The sequence below is a fragment of the Mauremys mutica genome, chromosome 3 (genome assembly GCF_020497125.1).
Source record: "Mauremys mutica isolate MM-2020 ecotype Southern chromosome 3, ASM2049712v1, whole genome shotgun sequence".
Lineage (NCBI taxonomy): Eukaryota > Metazoa > Chordata > Testudines > Geoemydidae > Mauremys > Mauremys mutica.
The window spans coordinates 167,438,352-167,463,497 of NC_059074.1; the positions used below are offsets into that span (position 1 = coordinate 167,438,352).

The window sequence follows — 25,146 nt, forward strand, 5'->3', positions numbered from 1 at the left end:
GGGGATTTGGGGAAGGCATTGGAATGGGGGCATGGAAGGGGTGGAGCAGGGGTGGGGCCTCATGGAAGGGGTGGAATGGGGGTTTTGCAGTCTGTTACCAACCAACTTTGAAGTTCTCAGCTATTTTGACTTGACAATTGGTGTATGACTAGAGAAAGGTGTGTATCTATGCTGTGCCAAGAATACTATACCATTGTGATATCAGAGATAACTCAACCAATCACCATCCATACTCAATAGCTAATTTGCGTGCTACAGTTTCATTGGTTGTATGAGGGAGACTTCACAGATGGTGGATTACTTGGCCCGACTGCCACACCCTTGTGCCTAGCTGCCACCTCACATATCAGCACAACTACCTACACAACAACACAACCAACAAGTCCAAATACAGAGAGCCCCTCACCCCAGCACACACCCCTTATTTGCCGCCAACACAAATCAACCAAAATCTCCCAGCACAACACAACCCAGGCACAAATCAACACAGCTTCCCATCACAACACACATTTGCCCACCCTCACTCATACTTACCATAAGCTTGAGTGGCTAAGTGGCAAGTCCTTTGCTAGTAAGCATATATTGGGCTACTGTGACAATGCAATAAAAGTCAGTAGAAAAATCACTGTAAGATGCTATACAATTTAAGGGGGTAGAAAAAAGGTATATATTGTATGAGAAACAGTACGTGACCCTGTAATTAAAGATTACATGATAACATAGTCTCAAAAGAGTAGAGAAAAAGTTGTGTGTGCAACCCTGATTTTGGCACGTGTGCTTAACTGTGCAGTCTTAACATTCTCTTAGTGTAGTTTTTTGTATGGAATGTGGTATAATTTGCAAGCAACACTGAGATGGGTGTCGTCTCAGGATATCAAACCTAATATTGATGCTCTGGTTGATGCAAAATGCTGCCAACTAAGTGGCCAAAAATGAAATGACTGTCAAAATTAGCACTGACTTTTCGCATTACAATTTTTAAAAAGTTAATACATGGACTTTTAATAGCATACTATATTACTCTTGATTTTTTTTCATTTTTGACTATACTTTTGTTTCTTTTTATGGAAAAGTTTCAGTGATGCGGCCCTCAGGCCAATGCACTAGTCCTCATGTGGCCCTTGTGGTGATTTGAATTTGAGATCCCTGGTTTAGGAGCCAGAGGGAGGACATGCTGGCTGTTTCCCGGGAGCCGTGCGGCGTGGCAGCTAGCAGGGAGCTTGTCAGCCCTGCTGCATGCCACTGCCAACTGAACAGTCAACGGCCCGGTCAGTGGTGCTGACCGGAGCCGCCAGGATCTCTTTCTGACCGGGTGTTCCAGTTGAAAACTGGACACCTGGTCACCCTAGCCACAACACATATGGGCTTGGTACTTTCCTGGCTCCTCAGTTCATTGTCTGCACTAGCTCCCCCATTGATTTCCTCCTCCCTGGCCCTTCTACTTCTACATCTTTATATTTATAAATGTTTAAGGGTGGAACAGGGAGCCAGAGACAAAGAGCACAAGGGGGAACATTGAGGGAGTCAAGGGAGGAAGAGTTGGAAGAGGAATGGAGGCAGCCACAGGGAGCTGGTGAAGATACAGAGGATGGAGTGGCCCATTTCTGGAAGGAAATGCCTACACAGAAAGGGCTGTTAGTTTAGCTGTTTACAGCTAAGGTTACTCAATGTCATTTCCTATGAACATGATCACTGACAATCAAGGAAACACCCATTAGGCCAATATTAACATCCAGCTACAGGTACAAGTATAGAAGTACTGTATAATCCAGGTACATGTACATCCAGATACAGGTATAGTTATAGAGTACATTGAAAAAGCAAATATGTAAAATATACTGTCTGATGTCAAACATGGTCAACTCTGAGGAGAAGGTGTTATTTCCAAAAGGAAATATAGAGTTGAGTAGGCAAAATTCCTGAAACTCTACACTACTTCTGGAGTGGAGATTTTTATGAACAGTTTAATATTTTAATGTATTAGTATTTGACCAGTTTATAAACTGAGCATGGTCAAAGCCAGCTCTCTGAAACATGAATGGACTACTCTGAGCAGCAGCAAAACTGACTTTTTGTCCAGCAGAAGGATTTGTAGCCAAATGAAGCACTGTTTTTATTTAACACAGATGGCTGTGTTAGCCCTTTTCCCCAGAAGGGAGCCAGGCTGAGCCCTCTTGGTCATCAGCATCCTGCAACCTGACTGTAAGCCCCAGTCCTTTGTGTCCTTCCTGATAGAAAAGACATTTCATGTTACTTAATGATTAGCCCCAGTGTGGACTTTAAATTGAAAACAGCAGTTGCAATTAGTGGAGCCCCTGGTCCCTTCCCTGGGCTGAAAAGACCAATGGCAGGTTGAGTAGGGGTGGCTTGTCAGTTTCACTGAGTGTGTGTGGCCAGTTTCCAGCAGTAGAAAGGAGGAGGAGAGAAAAACAGCTTCATGCAAACAAGAACCACCTAGGGACAACTAGCACTGGCTGTAGCTTTGCATGAGATGCTTGGACTGGATTTTCCTTCTGCTAGAAAACAGGCAGTGTGAATTGCAGGCAATCTACTCTGCTTGCCCTACACCCTTCTTGTTGGGGCGTGTGATTTTTCAAAAGCACCTAGGACACTGAGGACTACAAGCCCTGTTGAAAGCCTGTGGGACTTGTATTCCCAGGTCATTTAGGTACGTTGTGGGGACTGGACAAATCAACCTGCAGTTCTTGCTCAGGCAAAACTCCCATTGATGCCAGTGTGCCTGTACTCTTTTCAGAAGTGATTATCATCTTGCAGCATCGTTCTGATGCCCTGCTACAGCAACGCTTTTCAAAGCTGTACTCCCTCACAGCACTAGTCTCTTTGATAAAGAGCCACTGAAAGAGATCAAAAAGCTGAAGGTCATAAGAAGAGCTCAGCACATTGCAAGATCTTACCCATAGTGAGAGTGGGAATTAAAACCCAGATTTCCTGACTCCCAGTTTCCTGCTCTATCCATGAGGGGCCCTGCTGCCTCTAATAAAACAGCCAGCAATGGCAATAGCTGGAACCTGATGAGAGGTTAAAATCTGTTCAGCTTCACAAATTACCCTTACAGGGCCTAGCTCTCCTGTGTGTGTACACTGGTGCATATATACCAGTGTGAGGTCAGACTCAGACCAGACTCAGACAGTAATAAGAACAGGCTAGTTGACAGGAATATGGCACTAATTAGCCTGTTGGCTGCTAAAAATATTGGTAAAATACCCACACATTATATGAGAGACCCAGCTCAACCTGTATCAGATGAAGGAAGGTGCTGGCTGAGTGTTGTAGGTATTTGCATCTTTTCTAAATAACTGCAGAATAGTTTCTCTCTAATATAAATTACCCAGTCATGTGAGTGAGAGTGCCGAGACATTTAAATCTTTACAATATCTTAGTTCATTCTACCATCCCCTTTTGCTAGCAGTGAGCTTGCCTCAGTGCCTCTTACTGGATCATGTCAAGGTATCTTAACCTTTAATAACGTAGTGGTGAACACATGCTAAACTCACAAATACAAAAATACCATCTAAGTATGTAATAGAGCATAGATGCATTTTAGGGTGCTGGAGTTATGGACTCAGAACCATCAAGCACACCATTCCCATGTGAGCTTAGTCACCTATACAGGTGGGCTAGACCTGCAACAGGCAGACATTGCCATCTGTGGTAATGTGAAAGTGAGAGAGGCTGGCTTGAAAGAACTGGAGTCATCCTGGTGATATTACCATTTTCATTAATAGGAAGGGAACTGGCTCCTGCTCCCACTGTACTGTATGGGAGTTCAGTAGGAGCAGGATCGTTTCCAATAGTTGTTGCTCTGCCTGCTAATGTAAGGGTAATGAAAGCTTCGGGGCATAAACTAATCACCACAGGGTTCCCTTATGTGCACAACTAGTTAGGGCGTCATTATTTATAGAGCACCAGAAGTGTATGTGTTGCCTTACACACACATATGGTCCTTGCCCCACAGAACTTGCAATCTTTGCTTTATTTTTTACCTTCTTCTGTAGGATCGGGTATTGGTTGCTGTTAGATGCAGGATACTGGACCAGTGGTTTGATCCAGTGTGGCACATTTTCTGATTCTGGAAGAGTCTAAAAATTAGACTGCAATATTTTCAAACTTGGAACCCCAAAAACAGAATATAGACTTCTTGGGGCACCTTTCTTTAATGGTGTGGATTCTTTTAGCGACATGCATGTTGATGGACAATCATATCACCTAGATTTGTAGATGCTGTAGGAAACTGAGAGGTAATTGTAAGAACCATTTCCAGGTTTGTGCCCCACTCTGATACCGATGTGCTGATGCATAGCACACTTTCATTACTTCCAGACTCCACTTTTGGAAATGTGACTTTATTGATTTGTTGACTGATCTTTGAGCAAAACCCTTGCAGAATGGGGCAATCTTACCAAAAAAGATTCCTCCCAAGCTAGCTATTTTCAACACATTTTCCCAGTCCTCCTCTATTAGGATCTGATTTTGCATACATTACAGATTGCAGTTCTAGGGACTCCACAAATGTTATCTTAGAGATCTTGTTCCCTACTGTATTTGTATTTATTTTTATTTTTCATTTTATTACTTGCACTTTTAGGGTCACGGCGAAAATATGAAATCACACACAATTACATCTTAAAATGACATAGCGTCAAACTGGAAATCTCCCACTGCCAACACAGAACTCCAACCTTCCCAGCTTATCTCATCAGGCAAAAGCCTGGGTAAATAAATAGATAGATCTACATCATGCCCTGAAAGTTGGTTGACTCGTGAATTTCTGGACCAGCACAGGAAACAAGTTCCAGAATTGAGGGCCTCCTCACAGAGAATACTCTGATGCTAAATATACTAATCTAGATTTGTCAGCTCGAGCTTCCCACCTAGTCTCAACCTCCAGGTTGAGGCATGAAGAGAGAAGTGGCCTCAAAGATAACCAGGATCCAAACCATGAAGGGCTTTTTAGATTAAAATCAACACCAGGAATTGCACCTGAATACTAAATTGGATGCCAGTGATGTCTATGGAGTAACAGTGCAATGCGCTCCATACCTGGCACACCAGTAAGCAAGCAGACAACTTTGTTCCACTCTAGCTGAAGTTTCCAAGTGATCTTCAAATGTAGTTCTGAATACAGCACCATGCAGTAATGCAGTCTTAAAGTGACAAAGGTGTGTGGCTCACTGAGGCTAGGTCCACTTTTGAAACAATTTCCTTGCTATGTGGAGAAGAAAAGCCCTTTGACCACTACTACTTCTGGGTGTCCAGAAGCACCCAAGTCGTACCTTGAGTTCTAAGTGACTATGAACTTTTGGTAATTATCACTATATTGGGGACTAGAGCTTTAGTCACTTTGCAACTTAGATATGAAATTCTCCTTCTCTCCTGGCTTCCGAGGCTGCTGCCATTTTCAGGTTTTAGATCTAAGCTTACGGGTGGGACTTTCAAAAGCACCTAAGTGATTTAGGATTATATGTTCCATTGAAAGTCAGTGAGATTTGTGCTTTAAGTCATTTAACTATTTGAGTTGCTTATTTTAATGGTTTTGTGAAGGTATGAAGGCATCAACAGAAGTGTAGCGGTATAAGGCCAAATTCAGGTGTAAGTTGGTACATCTCTCTCTAGGGGCTTCATCAGCTTAAACATGTTATTAAAGTTAATGTTCAAAATCAAATTTACACAATTTGGCCTAGAAAATCAAGGTAGAAATTATCTTGTAGGTCATCCTGCCTAGAGGAGGCGTGGACGTGTTGGAGCTTAGCTCGCTTAGTGCTTAAGATAGTGTTCTGAAGCATACAAGTGAAGTGGAAGGTGGATTACAATATTGAATTATTTTAAAACAAGGGCCAAACCAAATACATTATATACCACCTGTACACGTTGTATTAACTGCTTCACTGCTGGTTCTTCACTCCACTTCACTTACTGTGCTGGTACTCTCACCTCCTATTAATGATCCGTGTAAATCTGTGGAGTGTCAGGACTTAGATGTGCAGTTTACTAGCAGCCATCATCAAGAGATGATTAAGGGAGAACTCATCAGGAAATTACCTTTTTCCCCTGTGAAAAATTTCAATGAATTTTTTTTTCATTTTCATTGAAATTTTTCTTCATCTTTTTGGTATGTTTCATTAGCAAAACCCAAACCAAGAAAAGCTTCAGTTTAAAAAAAATTTAAATCCAGTTTTCAGTTACTTAAAACTGAAAATTTTTCTACCTTTTTATGAAAATCCAATTTTTGTCACACAAATGGACACTTTTCATTAAAATTTTTGATTTGCCAAAAAAGCCATATTCCATCAAAGAATGCGTTTTGACAGAACATTTTTGACTAGCTCTATTATGAGGCTTTCATTCTGCTAGTGCATGGCTGCTGGTGCCTACTCTGTCTTAAAAAAAATAGACCAAACTGTTCAGAAGAGTCCATCAATTCTGCTAGGCTTCATTTTGGAGTGCCCAACTTGAGACTCCTAGGGACTGGTTTTCAGAAATGCTGAGGATCTGAAGTCAAGGCCTCCAGTTGGACACTCAAAACATGAGCCATCCCAAATCCCTGCCTTCTTTTGTAAACATGGCTGGTGGAAAAGAGACTCTGGTGGCTCCGGTCAGCACCACCGACCAGGCCGTTAAAAGTCCAGTTGGTGGTGCTGTGGTGCTAAGACAGTCTAGTCCCTACCTGTCCTGGCTGGCACCATGCTGCACCCTGGAAGCAGCCAGCTGGTCTAGCTCCTAGGTGGGGGGCCACAGGACTCCGCATGCTGCCCCCACCCCAAGCACTAGCTCCGCACTCCCATTGGCCAGGAACCAGCCAATGGGAGCTAGAGGGGGCAGTGTCTGCAGGCGAGAGCAGTGCATGGATCCTCTTGGCCCCCCCACCTAGGAGCTAGACCTGCTGGCTGCTTCCAGGGCGCACGCAGTGTGGTTCCAGGACAGGCAAGCAGCCTGCCTTAGCCCCACCATTGCACTGCTGACCAGGAGCCGCCCACGGTAAGCCCATGCCCCAACCTCAAGCCCCATCCCCTTGCCCCAGCCCTGATCTGCCCCCAAAACCCGGAGCACCCTCCTGCACCCCAAACCCCTCATCCCCAGTTAGAGCCCTCACACACACCTCCGCATCCCAACTCCCAGCCCAGTGAAAGTGAATGAGGGTGGGGGAGAGCGAGCCACCGAGGGAGGGGGAATGTAGTGAGCAGGGGGGCGGGACCTCGGGGAAGGGTCAGGGTCAGGGCCTCAGGGAAGGGGCAGGGCTAGGGTGTTCGGTTTAGTGCAACTAGAAAGTTGGTAACCCAACTTGTTGCTCACACAGCAATGGATGAAGCTGATAAATGGCACTGTGATATTTAACTGGTGCCATGACAACATTTGCATCATGATGCAATACTCTTCATTTGGGGCAAACCCTTTCAGAGTGTTAGGCCTGGATCCACAGATGTAGGAACACCCTATTGGAATCTAGTCCTGCAAGATGCTGAGCACTAAAGCTGGTTGGAGGTGGGGGGAAATCCCCCATGGAAAATTTACAGATACTTCCTGTGAAAACCTTAATTTCGTTGCAAACAATCTTCCATTGGAAAAAAAATTTAGATGGAAAATTTTTGGCCAGCCCACTGAGCCCGCTCATTGTGTTGACTTAAATATTTCCTCATGAGACGTCTCTCCGCACCTCTGATTATTCGGTTAGTCCCAAGCGCTTTGCAGGATCAAGGACCTTAGCCCATCACCTGGTTTATATGCCCCTTTGAGTCATGGCATGTCATCTCCTGACTGATCTAGAACTGGTTGACATTAGCCTCTCTGTAACCTTCACTGCAAATATCCTTTGTGTCCATCCCTGAGGGCTAACGGACGGAAGCAGCAAGGCATGTAAGTGTTAGGAGAAGAAATAGTAGACGTTGTTTTGTGCATGCTCTTCTTCATGCTCTGAGCACCTGCTTCAGGCTCTATTGTGTCAACAATAATCGTCATTACAATGGTCAGTATAGAGTGCTGTTAAAATGACTACACTAGGAGGAGCTGGTTGGTGTTCAATGTTCTGCCTAAATACAACATAAACACATCCAGCAACACAGGTGCATTTAATTTGAAAATAATAGTCCAAGCTTATGCATGCTTTCACTTCCCCCCAGGACAGCCCTGGCTGTTCCATTAATAGTTGTGATATTGTCTGTTTGTACAGTTCCAGCACACCAGAACAGTCAGGACATCTGTTTTTAGAAGTCAGTGGGGGTCCCAGGGCCTTCCCTCATGCCTGTAAGTCCTCCATTTAAATCAAAAGCTCTGCATGACACTACGGTTAATACAACTGCTACTGCTACTAGCAATAATATAATTAGAGATGAGCCGACCCCCAGATCCAAACCCCTTTGTATATTAGATAGGAGAGGGTGCTCACATTTGAATTCCCTGTTCCAGACCTGCCTCTCTTGTTTTGATTCTGGGTCAGATCCCGAACCTATTTTCAGATGTGGCTGAAATATGAGAGTGGCTGGTCTTGCGAGTTGCACCCATGTCATGGAACAAGCTAACACTCCCAACTGACTCAGGGTCAGCTGAAGCAGTTCCAGGCTTTATTCCAAGAATACAACACAGAACGTAGCAGGTAAGGAACCAGGCAGCTGTTGTGTTGAGGAGACTGTGACTGGCACTCACTGAATTCTTCTATAGCTGGCATGGGCAGCCTCTGGCGGGCAGAAACCAATAGGGGTAAGCTATACTCATTCAATTACAAGCCCTGCCCAGGCTGCCTGAGTTCCTTAAACAGCAATCAGGAAGATGGAACTTTTGTGGGATCAAATGATCTTGTGAGGGTTCTACTGCTTGGTGCTGAAATCTTAGGACTTTAGTACCATTGAGCCCAAAGGCAGGATTCAGCCTCAAATCCAGGCCCTAGAGCTGAGCCTAGATCTAATCTGCACCTGCACCCTCCTCCTTCAGCCCATCGTTACTGACACAAAATGGTCCCTCCAGTTCTTTTCAGTTGAGGATCTCAAAGAGTTTCACAGATGTTATTGGCCAAGCAAAGCGAGGCCCTAAACACAACTGGATGGCATTTCTCTGTTCGTCTGTATGCAGCACAATAACTTTTGAAGGCCGCATCCAGTGAATTCCAGAACTTCGCGGAATGTGCTAGGCATCAGTGGGCAGAATCCGCTTGATTTTGGTGACAATTAGAAAACTTGAAAAACCGTCTGTAGGAGTGTCAAAGAGGCAGACACAGCCCAACCCTGTGCCCGCACGCGAGTGGCTTCTCCTCGCTGCACTGCTCTCAGGGCATTACATGGCACCCCACACACTTCTGCCCCTGCACAGGCAGGAAACAGGCCAGGCTCATGCAGGTGGGGATACACTTTGTTGCTTATGTAGTTGAGCTGTAATGGTCCCTCCTCCCTTCCACCCCAGTCCCCTCTGGATAGGGTGGCCATTCACACATTCCTAGAACACTGGGCATTCCAGTACTTGTGGGAATGGTGTGGGCCTGCCCCTGCTGGTGTGACATCGCATGTGCAGTGTGTGTAAGGTCACACCACACAGGAGGTGCCATTTTTTTAAAAGCATGCTGCTCTGCCCCCGCCAGCGTGACCTGTGCAGAGCAATATTCTCCTCAAAAGGGCATCCCTCATCCAATACTGGACAAAACCACATGGGGGACAAACTCTAGAAAAGCAAATGAAACTGTTCAGTTTAATACTGAGTGAGTGGCCTGCCTACTTCTTGGGCCCTGCGTCCACCACTAAAAGTGCTTCCTCTAAGGCTTGGGAATGGGGGTGGGGGGGAGAAGCAGGGACCTGGAGGGGAGTGGGAGGAATACAGCTCTGCCTACCTATGCAGCATAAGCAATGAAGTGTGCAACCCTCTAGGAAAGGAGACACATACAGAGCCCCTGGCATGGGGTTGGGTGGGAGAATGAGACACCCTGGTATGGAGGAAGGGAGCAGTCAGGAGGCACAGTGCACGCCTGGTGGTGGTAGGGTGCAAGGAATAGCTGAAATAGAGAGGGGATGGAAGGGTAGCACATGGCTTGTGGGGGAAATGGAGAGATGCAAAGAGCCTCTGGTGCATGCAGTGAACTCAGCTGACAGAAGCTGTGGAGTGTGTGACCCCTGCCCCCCATTTTATCAGGTCTCACAAAGCTCCTGTGGGGCAGGTCAGTATCATTGTCACCATTTTACAGATAACCTTTGTGTGCCTTGGTTTGTATAAGTGACTTGCCCAAGGCCAGGTAGCAACTCAGTGTCCAACAGGGCCGCCCAGAGCAGGGGGCCAAGGGGGACAATTTGCCCCGGGCCCCACAGGGGCCCCGCGAGCCCTGGCCGAGAATCCCTTCCCTGGGATCTTTACTCACCCGGCGGCACTCCGGGTCTTCGGCGGCACTTTGGCAGCAGGCCCTTCATTTGCTCCGGGTCTTTGGCGGCACTTCGGTGGCGGGTCCTTCAGTGCCGCCGAAGACCTGGAGCGAGTGAAGGACCTGCCGCCAAACTGCCGCTGAAGGCTTGGAGCGCTGCCCGGTGAGTACAAGTGCCGCAGCGGGTGGTGCCTTTTTTAATGTCCTCTCCCCCGAAATTGCTTTACCCCAGGCCCTCTGATTCCTCTGGGTGGCCCTGGTGTCCAAGCCAAGAAAAATCTGTCAGAAGTCTTGGGTTCCAGCTGTCTGCTAACCACTGGCCCACACTTCTGCCATTAACTAGGAGGAATTCCTTATGACCAGGGCATACAATAATATGCTGTGTTCATTAGCAGGATGTGGCTGCATCTGCAGCTCCACTAGGGGGCGATAGAGGGCTGAGAAGGGAGTGTAGCCAGAGTGGGCGCAGGATGTGCTGATTCAGCACAGTGCCTCAATCTGCTGGCAGGACTTGAGATTCCTGGCTGCAAACTGGAGCTACCTCTGCCAGTGGAAGCTCCAAGGGAGGATGGTGGTGCTAACACAGCTTGTCCTCCTTTGGTGTGAATTCCTCCTGGGGTGGAGACTTTTGCTGGAACAGGAAGATGTGAATGGTAGGAAGGAACCATAGTGATGGTTATGGTGTTAAAAACGTGAGAGAGAGTGTGTGTGTGTGTGTGTGTGTGTGTGTACATACAGGAGAGTCCCAGCTTTGCCACCAACTTACTCTCTGACCTTGGACAAGTCTTTTTGCCTTTGTGTGCCTCAGTTTCCCCATCTGTAAAATGGAGATGATCATACCCACTTTTGTAAAGCACTTTCCTATCCTCAGATCCTCGGTTGGCCACATGTGAGATATCATTGTAATTCACACCACTTTCCATCAGCACCAGTGAAGCTGCCCCCAATACCTGATCAGCTCCTGAGAGCTCCATTGCTACTGGAAGATAACTGCTGGAACATTGAAGGCCCAGCTGTGGGTTGCGGGTGGCGTGGAGCCACTCTGTCCCATAGAGAGTTTGGGGAGGATTGTCCTACAGTCCCTCTCTCAGCTCTCAAATATGCCGGGGTTTGGCAGTGGAAGCTGCTCAGGTTTTGGCCCTGCCTCTGTTCCCTTTAGTGCATTATTCTTCCCCATGGTTCAATGAATAGAGCAGCAGGCACTGTGCTCTTCTAAGCTCAGATGCTGTGATTTTGACCGGACGGCCCTTTAATGCCTGGGCATAGTGGGGGGGAGGGGGAGGCAGTATCTCCTTGTACTCTCCTTCTTCCCCTGCAAACCTGCACAAAGGGCAAGCACAACTGGGCCCCTATTGATGAGATTTTCAAAAGTCCTCAGCATCCAGCAGCACTTACTGGTCTAGGTGGGGAGGTGCTGGGTGCCGAACTCTGGAAAATCCAGCACTGCAAATTGGAGAGATGCAGCGTACGCAGTGAAAGCATTAACAATAATGTGTTTTTTCTTTACAGGTAAAAGAACTGGGCAAGCATGTCGCTGGCTTCCTGGTTCAGGTGGAATGAGCCACCGAGCCGGATTTCCCAAAGGAACCCCACAGAGATGGTGGTGGAGACACTAATGATGGAACTAGGCTGGCAGATCAAGCAGGCAGAGAAACAGCAACGAGAGCGAGAGAATGAATATCGCAAGATAAAGACGGGCGTGGACTACGGCTGGCTGGTTAGCTACCCAAAGCCTAAGCACAGCTATGACATCAGCCCAGGGGAGCGGCTGCAGCTGGAGGACATGTGCACCAAAATACATCCCTCCTACTGTGGGCCAGTCCTACTCAGGTATAATGGAGGCTTTGTAGACACAGGACTGCTGCACATCCCACACAGTGCGGCAGATTCCCTAGTGGTTAGAACACAGGACTGGGAGTTGGCAAAACTGTGTTTCAATGCAGGCTGTGACAGTGACTCACTGTGTGACCACTGGCCAAATAACCGTTGGGCCTCATTTTCCCCATATGTAAAACAGGTATAATAATACTTGCCTTGCACTGTTGGTATGAGAGTCAATGAATGTTTGGTGCTTTCAGATACCTCAGATGAAAGGTGCTACAGAAGTATTAAGTATTATTAATTATTATTCATTTTTATAATGAGAACCTCAGATTCACAATCAAAGCAACACTACATGTCCGATCACAGTGATATTTATTGCCATTTACTACAGCTGATTAGTTCAAATGGAAGCAGAATCAAGTGGAAGTAGTCTGGGAGGTTACGGGAACAAAGATCTAATAGTTTAGGGTCAAAGTTTGTTAATACAGTGGTGAGAGACGAAAGTATTTCCTGCTGCAAAGAAGAGATGCAAAAAGCAACTTCCGGCTGAGAGAGGCTGAGAATGAGCAGATTATGTTTTGACCTGCAAAATGCCCCATTTTGGCTTACCTGGTAGAGTTACTGAGACCTGTAAGATGCACACAGTCTGCCCAGCCACTGGCTGGGGGAAGCTCTGCTCACTGTTGAGTCAGCCGATGTGGCAATCACATCGCTCTCCTATTGTGCGGATGGCTTCAGATTGGCTGAAATAGATCTGAATCTATAATAGGGCATCAAGCTTGAGAGGAGAGAGAATTATTTACATTTGATATTAAAGATGGGGTCTGTTTCTCTTCCCATTTAAGGCAGTGCAGATCAGTAGTGACTCCACTGAAGTCAATGCAGCGAGCCTGGTGTAATCAGGAGTGACTCCAGTGAGTAGTGCACTTACCTTGGAGTAAAACTGATTCAAGTGAGAGGAGAATCAGGCCCTGAGCCTCTCTCCCTTTCTTTTCGTTTTTTTTTTAAGATACATTTCCCATTGTTTTGATTAGGAAACAAAAGATTGGCCGGGGGGTGGGGGGAGCTTATACCTTTTTACAAGCACTGAACGTATATCCCAAAGTGGTTAACTGCTCTACTGTTTCCCTCTCTCTGGCCACCAGTGCCAGCAATGCAGGGAAGTGAGCCACAGCACACCCTGGGGACCTTCTGCTGCTGCTCAATGGGATCAGCTGCCCATGGATCCTTCCTGCAAATGCAAGGAGACTGGGGGCGCTCCTCTTCCCCCAGTGGGGAAGGTGATTCATTCCTGTCGGATGGGACGGGGAGATTGTCAGAGGCTCCTCTGTTCCCTTGCAGGGTTCCCAGGTGATGGCAGCGTCAAGGATTTATTGATGGTTTAAACCAAAATGGCCAAATTGGCCCCTGCAGGGTTTTACCAGTATTATTCATCTGAAAGCAGAACCATTCAAAACAGCACTGGCCATACCCTCATTCACACCCAGAACACAGAAACCATTATAAACCACACTGGAAGGTACGGAACCTGAGCTCTTTTCCCCGCTTCTGGAGGACTGAGCAAGGATCCTCTGGCAGATGGGCGTATCCCATGAGACTGGCTTCCTGTGACGGCAGTGGGTGGTTTCTGGCAAAACTAGAGGCTCCCATCTTCTAATGTGTAAGCCCAAAATCAATCTGACTTACAACACGGTTCATTTTCTCACTGGGTCAGATCACAAGAGGAGCTGAACATTTGCATCTTCCATTGACTTCTGTGGCTCCTGCAGGTGCTCAGCATTGTTCAGGACTTGGCCCTACATTGCAGTAAATACATCTGCTCCCTAGTACTAGTTGGTTGTGTTTGTGAAGCAGTTGTGACTAAGGACAATGGGACATAACCTTCCTTATTAAAAAGGATCCATCATTATCATCATCATCATTAATTGTATTTCAGTATCACCTAGAGGTGCCGGCCAAGGTCCATTGTGCCCTTCGGCATTGTACACGCACAGAGCCAGAGATACTCTCTGTCCTAAAGAGCTTACAAACTATTAGACGAGACAGGCAAAGTATGTGTTATCCCCATTTTACAAATGGGGGACAGAAACTCAGGGACAGTAAGTGACTTGCCCAAGATCACACAGGATATCTTTGGCAGAGCTGGGAATTCAGCTCTGAGCTCCTGAGTCCAGTGACTTAATCTCAAGACCATCTCACTCTCAATCCTTCCTCTCAAGAGCATCCCATAACATTCTGTCATGCCATAAGTATAAAGATCACCATTAGTTTAAACACAACTGCTTGTAAAATAATCATCTTGCATTTAAAAAGACCCACAAACTTGTAATTGGAAATTCAGAGGCTGCACAAACAGTTGTAGCTTAGAAGAGGAGCCTTTGAGCGAGACAGCATACAATTCTGATAACGTGTTACAGTGAAGTGCAGATAAAAGGTTCATCGGGATTGCACAATAGTTTTTCCCTCCAGCTCAGGCATTTGAAGGGCTACTGTCCCTTTTTGATACTCAGCGAGTTGATTATAATAGTCAGACTCCATTGTTAGGAGCCATGTCATAAAATTGCAGGGTTCATTCTGTCCATTGTATTTGCTATTGTTGTGCGGGTCTCTTCCTTTGATAATGTGAATGAATTGCTAAATTAAGAGTCATAGTAAGAAAAAAAATCCTATATCTTTTGTCAGCAATGCCATGTGCTCCTCCAAAAGACCCATGTGATTTACATATGATCACCCAAGTCATCATTTGACTGATATCTAGCAAAAACAACCAGGAGTTTTTGCTAGATATTAGCGAGATATAGAAGAGACAGTGGGGAAAGCACATTGAATTTTTTGTTTGTTTTTTTTTCTTCAGCGACGCTCCAGCCCCTTTTTTTCCCCTTTTTAGCGCTTCAGCGACGCTCCAGCCCCTTTTTTTCCTTTTTTATTTTTTGCGCTTCGGCGGTGTTCTGGCCGTTTTTTTCTTTTTTCTTTTTTTTTTTTTTCCTTTTTTGTGCTTCCGTGGCGCTCCGGCCGCTTTTTTTTTTTTTTGGCTTGGGGCGGCCGGAGCCACCTTATGATCACGTTATATCCAAATTAGCGTTATTGCGGGGTGCGTTATAGTGGGGTTTCCCTGTAGATATGTTTCTTTGGTGGATTCTTTTCCTTTTCAAATTCAAGAGGGATCTAGAAATAGGCCCAAAATGAAACCTTAAATTAAACTACCTTTTCCATTAAATTCCAAGGGATTCTGATTCATCTCCTTCCAACATAAACCTGCCTCATTCAGTTTTGCTCTGGGTTGAATTCAAAACCAAAAGAGACCTGTTTTATATATCTAGGGTAAAGTCTTGGCCTCAGTGAAGTCAATGGGAGTTTTGCCGTTGACTGCACTGGGCCTATGATTTTGATCCTAGTACCCAGATGCTAGAGTGATAGTCACATTAGAAATGTGACATTAGCCTAGATGGGATGATTTAGATGCATCCCACAATGGTGAAATTTTCAGGAGCATAGTTGATCTCACAAGATTTCCACAGTTGGATCTGAGATTATGCAAGAACAGCTTGTTGGATTTCACTGCTCTTGAACTTCAAACCTACCCCTAATCCAGATCTGATCACTGCCTGTTTGGCTCATCTCTTGCCGAAAGTGAAACTGACTAGAAACAAAAGTGAAACCACCCACTCTCTTTACATTGTCCAAGATGGAGAGGAATGTAAAAAATTGCATACGTAAGAGCAAATCAAATTTTACTAAACTAAGGTATCATTAATACCACAGGTTATTAAGGGTTTTAACTTAGTAAGGATTATAAAAAGGGAAGCAGATTTATATAGTTTACTGAGATCAAAAGTTTATTTGCTTATAGTTTACTGGCTTAGCTGCAAAGCTGATTTGTTTGGAGGGTGGGAGTTGGTGTGAACAAAGCAATCTTTTGAACGTTAAGTAATTTTCTACAGTAAAGCTGTTTATTGCCGCAAAGTATAACCAAAATGTTGTTTAACAAAATAAATTCGGGAATCAACTAGTGGCTTATCGTCAGCATTTAGCAGTTAATAGTTTATTTAAGCAATTCAAACAACATATAGCCCCAGTTCAGCAAAGCACTTAAGCATCTGCATAACTATAAGCAAGTTCTTAAATCCCACCAAAACATATAGTTAAAGTGAAGCTTAATTCATGCTTAAGTGTGTTTCAGAATTGGGATCATTGACGAAAAGTTAGTGCATTGCTCACAAAATGGGCTGACGTACAGCACAACCTGAATTAACACCAACTTCCACTGGACAATTCCCTGTCCTAAGAAACTACCTTTAACCTCAGATATTTTAAAGAACAGCTTTGTTCAGAAGATTACATCTGTATTTACAAAGCCTAATTTGTGATGAGTAAGAAAATGCTGTTACCTACTCAGCATGAGGGGTTTTGCTAACCATAAAGGATTGTCTGCTTTGAAATTATTCTCTGACAGTACGCTAGGGTGTTAATCCAGCATAGAAGACTGGTGACCCTGATTCCACTGAACAATTGCATGTTAGAACTCTGAGTCCTAGTGTAACAATAGACACTGGAATTGATGGATACTAATCTCTGTGCCTTGTGAACCACTTCTGTGTCACACCTTTTACACCAAAGCCAGTACTGCTGGATCAGTCAATATTGCATTCCACACTTTGACTGATACTCCTGCTAATCTGACTAATACCGGCATGGAAATGCTTAGTATATGATGATCTCCATATCTGAGAAAAGATTCAGGAATGCACCGAGGGCAATTCTGAATGGCATCAGGGATGCTGACTGAGGAGATCTCTGAGCCCTTACTGATTACCTTTGAAAAGTCATGGAAGACAGGAGAGATTCCAGAGGACTCGAAAAGGGCAAATATAGTGCCAATCTATAAAAAGGTAAATAAGGACAACCTGGGGTATTACAGACCAGTCTTAATTTCAGTACCCGGAAAGATAATGGAGCAGATAATTAAATAATCAATTTGCAAACATCTAGAAGACAACAAGGGGATAAGTAACAGTCCACTTAGGAAGGAACAATCAGTTGCACACATATAAATTGGGAAATGACTGCCTAGGAAAGAGTACTGCAGAACGGGATCTGAAGGTTGTAGTGGATTAAAAACTAAATATGAGTCAACAGTGTAACACTGATGTTTACTTTTTTTGCAACATTCTGGAATATATTAGCAGGTAAGCAAGACATGAGAAGTAATTCTTCCAGTCTACTCTGGCCTCAACTGAAGTACTGTGTCCAGTTCTGGGCGCCACATTTCAGGAAAGATGTGGACAAATTGGAGAAAGGCCAGAGAAGAGCAACAAAAATGATTAAAGGTCTAGAAAACATGACCTATGAGGGACGATTGAAAAATTATATTTGTTTAGTCTGGAGAAGAGACGATTGAGAGGGGACATAACAGTTTTCAAGTACACAAAAGGTTGTTACAAGGAGGAGGGAGAAAAATTGTTCTCCTTAACCCCTGAGGATATGACAAGAAGCAATGGGCTTCAATTGTAGCAAGGGCAATTTAGGTTGGACATTAGAAAAAACTTTCTAACTTTCAAGGTAGTTAAACACTGGAATAAATTGCCTGGGAGGTTGTGGAGTCACTGTCATTGGAGATTTTTAAGTGCAGGTTAGACAAATACCAGTCAGGGATGGTCTAGATAATACTTAGTGAGTGCATGGGACTAGACTAGATGACCTCTCAAAATCCCTTTCAGTCCTATGATTCTGTGTGCTTGTTTTGGTATGTAAGAGAACCCAAACATTTTAGGGGGGAAACAGAGAGACCCTGATTTTGTGATTAAACACTCTGCTCTGAGCAACCTCTGTAGCAAGTGTCTCTGGTTCTTTCTTGACATGAGACGATACTTGTCTGACCACTCATCCCTCTGCTCCTCCCCTGCAGCATCCATTTAATATGACTGGGGAGCCATGCAGAGTTCTTACCAGGGAGGCAGTTTGTTAACCATATGCCAGTTAAGCATTAGTTCCCTTGGCAAAGTCCTAGATGATGGGCAGTAGGGTTTAGTGAGTGGAATGTTCTAACTCCCTCCTCATCCTTCCTTCTTGTGTTGGAAACTGCCAGAATTTGATGTTTGTACAATTACTATGTGCTCAGAAGAACGTGTCTGTCATTTGTGCCGAAGAAGGGGAAAGATACACGAGAAAAAGATGCACAAACCCATTCTCAACATTGAAATATGAGAAACAGGACCTGATGTGGGAAAAGCCCCACCCCGCACACGATTTCTTGATTACACCCAGATCCCTCAACAAGTGACAAACTTCAGGCCCAATCCTGCAGTGCTTATTCAAGAAACACTCCGACAGAGTTTTGCCTGAGCAAAGACTAAGGACTCTTATCTTACTGTAAGAAAGCACAGAAGTAAGATGATTGAAGCTCATATCCATCTTGACTCATCCTAAGAAGCCAAAAAGCAACAAAATTAAATTGGAGGTGAGGAGGAAAGGATCTGAGACTGTGATAGTCAATACATTTTTTTTGAAATTGGAAAAATTACAGAACAATACATTTTTGCAATAACTAGCTGTTCACAGAAGTGACTTATGGATGAAAAAAGTTTGCTGTCATATATTTACTCTGTTAAAAATAACAGTAAGTCGATTTGTCTCAGGAAAAGCAGTCTCTCCTGGGATGCACAAGTTGCCATGGTTAATATATATTTTTTGTCCAGCAGCAGCACAAATAGGACATGTAAACCTCAGCTGGAGAGTGAGCTGGCTCCTGCCTTGAGCCTGTGATAACCTGCCCACTCTTCCTACTGAGAAATAGTTACCTCTTTCTTCCACATATACATTTTGCACCTTATATCTAGGAACACCCCTTACTTGGTGTGACCGGAGTCCCAGTGGGGTCCAGCTATAGTCACTCAGTTAAGGTGAAGTGCAAAGAAGGGGGCAGACAATCCCCATAAAGCTGGTGGATATTCCAATACTTAGATTTACCAAACCAGCGTAAAACAGCTTCTTTATTACCTCACTGGTTACTCAGAACTCCAAACAACACAGTTCCCTTAAAGTGATCTAGCCTCAGGCCCCCATCCAGGTACCCATGCCAAATATGATGAAAATGTCTGTAAATCTTATTTCATCGTATAAAAGAAAAGATTCTACCACTCCCAAAGGATCGGACACATTATCTCCCAGGTTATTGAATATTCCAGATCTTACCCAAATACACGCTACAGCTATTTCTTATTAACTAAACTAAAATTTATTAAAAAACAACAGAGAGTGAGTATGGTTAAAAGATCAATATACTTACCGACATGAGTTCAGTCCAGTAAGGTTCAGATTCATAACATAGATGGTGAGCTTGCAGTTGCAAAGAGTTCTTTCTGAAATAGTTCATAGGTTATAGCAATGTCCAAATATCATATTCAGGGCGTAGCAGCATAACTAGGACTTCAGTCTTGCAACTCAAACTTCCCGGATGAAGCCTAAGCAGATCTGAGATGATAGAATCAGGACCCAAAGATATTTTACACAATTTCATGTCTTTTGACAAGTTGGAGTTCAAAAGGTAATTAGCATGACTTTTAAGGAGGTCCATCACCGGCACTTAGCTATAGAATTAACATAAGGTAATTTGCTTGTTCCTCTACCATTCACAGTACATTTCAAAGAGAGATGAATACTGAGATATCCCATGTTCACAATTCATTTATTCTAGGATGTTCTTTTGATCTCTGAACTATCAGAATATAGCACAGACAGGGACTGTCGGTTACATTGTCCACACTACTCATACATATGTAAATACACAAAACCACAAACATTATCTTCCCACATGTCTTTTGAGGGTTATTTATTTTGCAGGATGTTTAACCCTTTCTAGCCATGTGTCACACCTGGCAATTCCTTTTGCTGCATTTATGTGCCCCTAATGTGACATTTTAATGGGCAGAGTGAAGTAGCTAAATCTACATTCACATTTTGTTTAAAAAGAACGAAACCTCATACATTATTTCAATCTTTTTTTAAATGTCAGTGAAAACAGGCTTTGGGGTTGTTTATGTTCATGCTCCTATTCAAATGCTGTAGACATCTGTTGTTCATGAAAACACAGAAGTGAAACTGACCATCCCAGTCTTGTTGGCCACGCTGTCCAACAGATAGTCAGGATGGTGAGAAGTTAATTTGATTTAGAAAATTATTTCAGTTGTACTAATCTGAGTTCTGAATACTAACCCAAGAATGTATCATCAAATTCATTCCTGTGAGGTGAAAGATCCCTTGAGGGCACTTTTCCTACATGCTGAGCCTACTTCATTGGTGTTGAAAAGGCATCATTTTTGGACAGTCCCATCTCTGGCAGTTTCTGACTATACGTAAATCCATTTGCTAGTTGGACCTAGCAAAGAGACAAGAACACAGCCTAAGGGCACTCCTTAAACTCAACACTTTGCCAATGTGCCAGCAACATTGTCTCTGTCAATTAACATCTTTACATATTAACCTGTAAGCATCGCCCCTTCCCCCACTTGTTCAGTCCCTGCATCTGCGTCAGTTCAGCCTATTATTTTAAATGGTAAAAGCATGTGCAGCTTACGTGCATCCTGAACACTCATGTCAGTATGGGTTGATGGAATCAGACCCTCTCAGTCCAACTGGGAGTGTGCAGGGGTTCTCAGCGCCTCTGATAGTCAACGTTTATAAGGGCTTTGTTTACTGCATTAAGGAACTGTTCCAAAGTCATTGAATTTAGGACAATTTCTGCAGCATCAAATTTAATTTCTATAGAAGCCTATTGCTTTCATTACTATTAAATTCTATAGAAGAATCTACAAATGCTTTACAGGCATCATGTAGTTTTGGTTTTATTAAATATATGCAGTTCTCAGCATTAAACAGTTATGTCTGTCTGTTCATGGGTGTAATTCACTAGCATTTAACTAGAACTAGAATATAGATGCTACTAGTATGAGAGTCGGGTGAGTGGAACTACATGCTTTCCAGGTGCAGGTGGGAACACAGCCTAGTGGTTAGACCACAGGACTGGGAGTCAGGAGTTCTGGGCTCTACACCTAGTTCTGCCACTGATTCACTGTGTGACCTTAGGTAAGTCACTCTGCTTCTCAGTGCCTCAGCTTTCCTACCCCTCAAATGAAATAATACTGTCTCTCTATCCTCCAGTATTGTAGTGAGGCTAAATTCATTAGTGTCTGTAAACTGCTTTGAGATCCTCCCTGAAAAGGTACCATAGAAACATTATTATAAATACACCCTAATTTGCAGCACAGACCAGTGCTGTACCAAATTTGTACTGGACTAACAACTGTCTTATCATACATTGTGAGCTGATGAAATATCCCCAAATTAAAGTGATCAAACCCATTCCCAATGGAAGTTGAATTTCTATATCGAACTATGGACTAATGCTCAGCTTTTTAAAAATTAAAGTTGTCCATTAATTGTACTTTTTCAGATTCCGGCAACTTATTGCTGAATATGAGCCAGAGGTACAGGAAGTAGCCCGACTCTTCCGCTCTGTTCTGCAGGAAGCCACTGAGAAAATCAAAGAGGAAGAAGAGGCCAAGAAGCTTGCGAGGCAGTGGAACACAAAGCACAAAACCAGCCTGTCTCTAATGACATTTAAATCCCGGACCAGGATTTCCCCATTCAGCAGCAACATCAAGACCATTTCAGAGGACGTGGAGCGAGGCACTGAGCCAACCAGAAGAGTATGGAGTATGCCGGAGTTTAGGAGTGCCAAGGATTACTGACTATTAATAACCAGAATGAGATTTGAGAGAGAGCTGGTTTGGTTTTTAAAGAATGAGTCAACCACTATCTAGCCATGTGTTATTCACCTTCATCCCAGTTCTCTCTCTTTCTGTCCGCCTCTGTCTGTCTCTCTCCTGGGAGCTGTGGCTATAGTGACAGATGGTGATGCACATAGTCTCTGTCACCTATCATATTAGCTTTGGCTATAATTTAGTGGTTTACAGTAACTTGATGGTCATTTCTTATTTCAGTTTTATTGTTTCTGCTCATTGGAGAACAGTTTGGTGCATGGTGCATTACCACCACCCTCCCAGCCTTCTACATGGCTGTCTGCAAATGCAGTGCACCCAACCACGTGAGACTTGTAACCCCATTGCATTAAATGGGATTACTCATGTGAACATGCATCAGTAAGGGTTGCAGGATCTGACCCACTAACTCAGGGTCCCTGATTTAGCTGTTTGAGACAGACACTAAACTCTATTCATCTCAGTTCTATAGCGAAGCCTCTTAAATCAACACTGATTCCAGCATATTTCCACTCAGTTTGATTGTAAAATAATCTGTCTCTTCATGCAAAATAGATGACAAACTTCCTAGAATGAGGGTCACATTTTTCATAGCAGCCAATTTTTGCATAGAATTGTGGATGCTCAGTTTTATGCATGCACACTTTTTTGCATGTGCAGGTCAGTCAGATGTCGAACTACCAGCTTTGCAGACACGTGCCGTCTGCATGCACAAACATAGACTCTGGCACGTGTAGATACTGCACACATACAAGGCTGTGTGTGCACATTTGAGCTCCATTAAAATCCTTAATTTTCATTTTTGTTGCAAGGAGAGATTAGGTTATAAACCCAAGTATTAAAACCCAACTGGATCAAAACTGTCTCATATTGAGACTCCCAGGCAATTCCAGTAAGTGCTGCAGCTCATATTCCATTTAATAAGTAGATGCATTGAAATGACTGGCAAGGCTGAGTCTGAAAGCAGATTACTGGAGTATATAACTGGGGGGGGAAAATCAGTATTCACATATAGGGATCTTTCTATGTCCCAGAGTGTTAGAGGTCATTCCAACAAATTGCTGACGTGATTTATTTCCGCTGTAGGGAAAGAATGTAGGTTCATTTCATAATCTTTTTGTCCTGGATATTAAGAAGAGAGCTTTTCTGTATATAACGGGTTGATGGCCAGTGAGGCAATAAATCTTTTCAAGGGGAAAAAAAATCTCAGACTATAGCAAAATAGAAGTTCTGAAATTGGCCCTTTGAAGATGCAGGAAAACGCCAACGTAGATTTCTGAGTGGGCCCAACCTGCCACCCTTAGGGAGACCTCCTAGTGGGAGGACTGGCTCTGCTGTCTGAAAAGTCTCTGATGCTGCATCAGTGCTAACGCTTAACATCTAGGGGCTCTTCAGCCAGTGGGAAAACTCCTAGGCAAGGACATAAGGGAAAGAGTCTCCCTGCAAGCTTTGCCTAGGGCGGTTTGACCCAGCTCAGCATGACGGAAGGAGGGTTTGCCCCACTCCCAGAACCTGCTCATCACCAGATATTGGCTGGAAGTGAAGCTTATTCACACAAGGGCCCTGTGTCGCTGGACTCTCCGTTTGCCCTCCAGCCCACTCCCTGGCAGTGGGGTTTCCCACACTGGCACATGGCCCCAGAACTCCTTCTCTGGGGTGGGCAGCACCCTATGGGTACCCTGGAGAAGGCAATGCAGTCTCAGGCTGTTAACTCAGGTAGCTTTACCATGACCCATGACAATGCTCATGTCCCCTGCTCAACCGCTCCCTGTACAAATACATACAGAACCTCGCACTGCCTCCTGGGGACCCCCCTGGAGCACAGGGCAGGGAGGAAAACTCCCTCAGAAGCAGCTGGTTCCCCCCGCCCCCCGCAGGATGGTTAGTGGAGTGGCCGTGTATGCAGTGGCCCTTCCATGGATGGGTCCTGGGGAAACAATCTGCCCATTAGCCTATTAGAAGGGCTACACCGAGCTAGTGAGCAATTCTGGCTCACATTTACCATTGGCAAAACCAGGCGCCGCTTCAGCCAGGTCCATAGGGTCATGGCTGCATACAGCAAGGGCACGTTTGGCCCTTTAGCTGGCGTTAGTCAAGCTTTAAAAGGAACAATTGAAGCAGAAACCTGAATTTTTCTTAGGGAATAATTTGTACTGTGATAACGTTAGTATCAGAATAGCTTGTTTTGTTCATGGGGGAGGGGGGTCGTGGCTTATTTCGTTCGGGGGGGGGGAGGGTTACTATATTGGTACAAAGTGCAGCTTTGCTGGTAAAGTGGGTAGACCCCATGCTAGGAGAGCTTTGCTGGTGTAGTAGACTGGTATTCCTATACCAGTAAAGTGCTCCTAGTGTGGACGTAGCCTCAGGTGGAGGGGGCGGGGGGACGTGTGGATATTATAAAAAGCAGCTTTTGCTAACTGTAGCGTGAGTTTCACAGGCTGTTTTGGGGCCACTCATTCAAGGCTCTGGGATGGCCCAGGGGAAGGACCGTGTGGTGCTAAGTCTGACTTCTGCGGCATAGAATTAGAACATGAATGGTGTGGCTGACTAGAATGAGAGACGTTTTTGTGCCCTTGACCCATCGTCCATCGCTTCAGGAAACTCTTGTGCTCTCCCAGCGTTCTGGCTATAGCTTTGCCGTGCTGTCTGCTGAGAGAGGGGGCAGCTAATCCAAACCCTGCTGCACTGGGTGCCGGAAGAGAGCAGTTTGGAGTGCATGGGTCACAGACCTTCTTCTCTCCCAGGCACAGGGACAGCGTCAAATATGGCTGCAGTGGTGACTTGAGCACTAGGCAGAGAAAGTAAGGGTGGGGGGGGGACACTTCAGCCAAGCAGCAACACTCTGAGGTGGACTGGGCAGCCCTCTTGGGACAACGGCTACCTTCCTGACTGCTCTACATGAAAAGGGCCTGGCCTGCCAAACCCTTACTCACATGCTCAAAGCCGCTGACGTTGGTCCCGCAGTGCTGTGGGCAGTCGACGAGAAGGGAAAGCAGACGGCGCAAGCTGCCTGGTGCATGCAGCATTTCCCCAGGACCCTCTACTCAGCTGCTCCTCCTACATCAGCGCACCACATGCCCAAATCACAGGCTAAAAGCAGAGCTGGGGGAGGGCAACAGAAACTAAGGACCAAATCTTCAGCAGCTGCCCAAGCATGTGCTGGAATAGCTCCTACACTACATCCACTCTACGTGA

The 25,146-nt window shown here is 44.8% G+C and overlaps 1 protein-coding gene across 3 annotated transcripts in view; it reads left to right on the top strand.

Moving 5' to 3' along the window:
- Positions 1–22,736, top strand: part of RD3 (RD3 regulator of GUCY2D) — a 31,231-nt gene extending 8,495 nt beyond the window's left edge. For 2 of the 3 annotated variants that reach the window (XM_045011975.1, XM_045011978.1), the window contains exons 2-3: positions 11,861–12,181; positions 21,624–22,736. In XM_045011975.1, the coding sequence (XP_044867910.1) occupies positions 11,880–12,181; positions 21,624–21,921 (600 nt within the window). In that variant the 5' untranslated portion in view covers positions 11,861–11,879 and the 3' untranslated portion in view covers positions 21,922–22,736. Of the gene's footprint in view, positions 1–8,463; positions 8,609–11,860; positions 12,182–21,623 lie in introns of those variants that run through there. The other variant, XM_045011977.1, reaches the window with a different exon arrangement.
- The last annotated feature ends 2,410 nt before the right edge of the window (positions 22,737–25,146 follow it).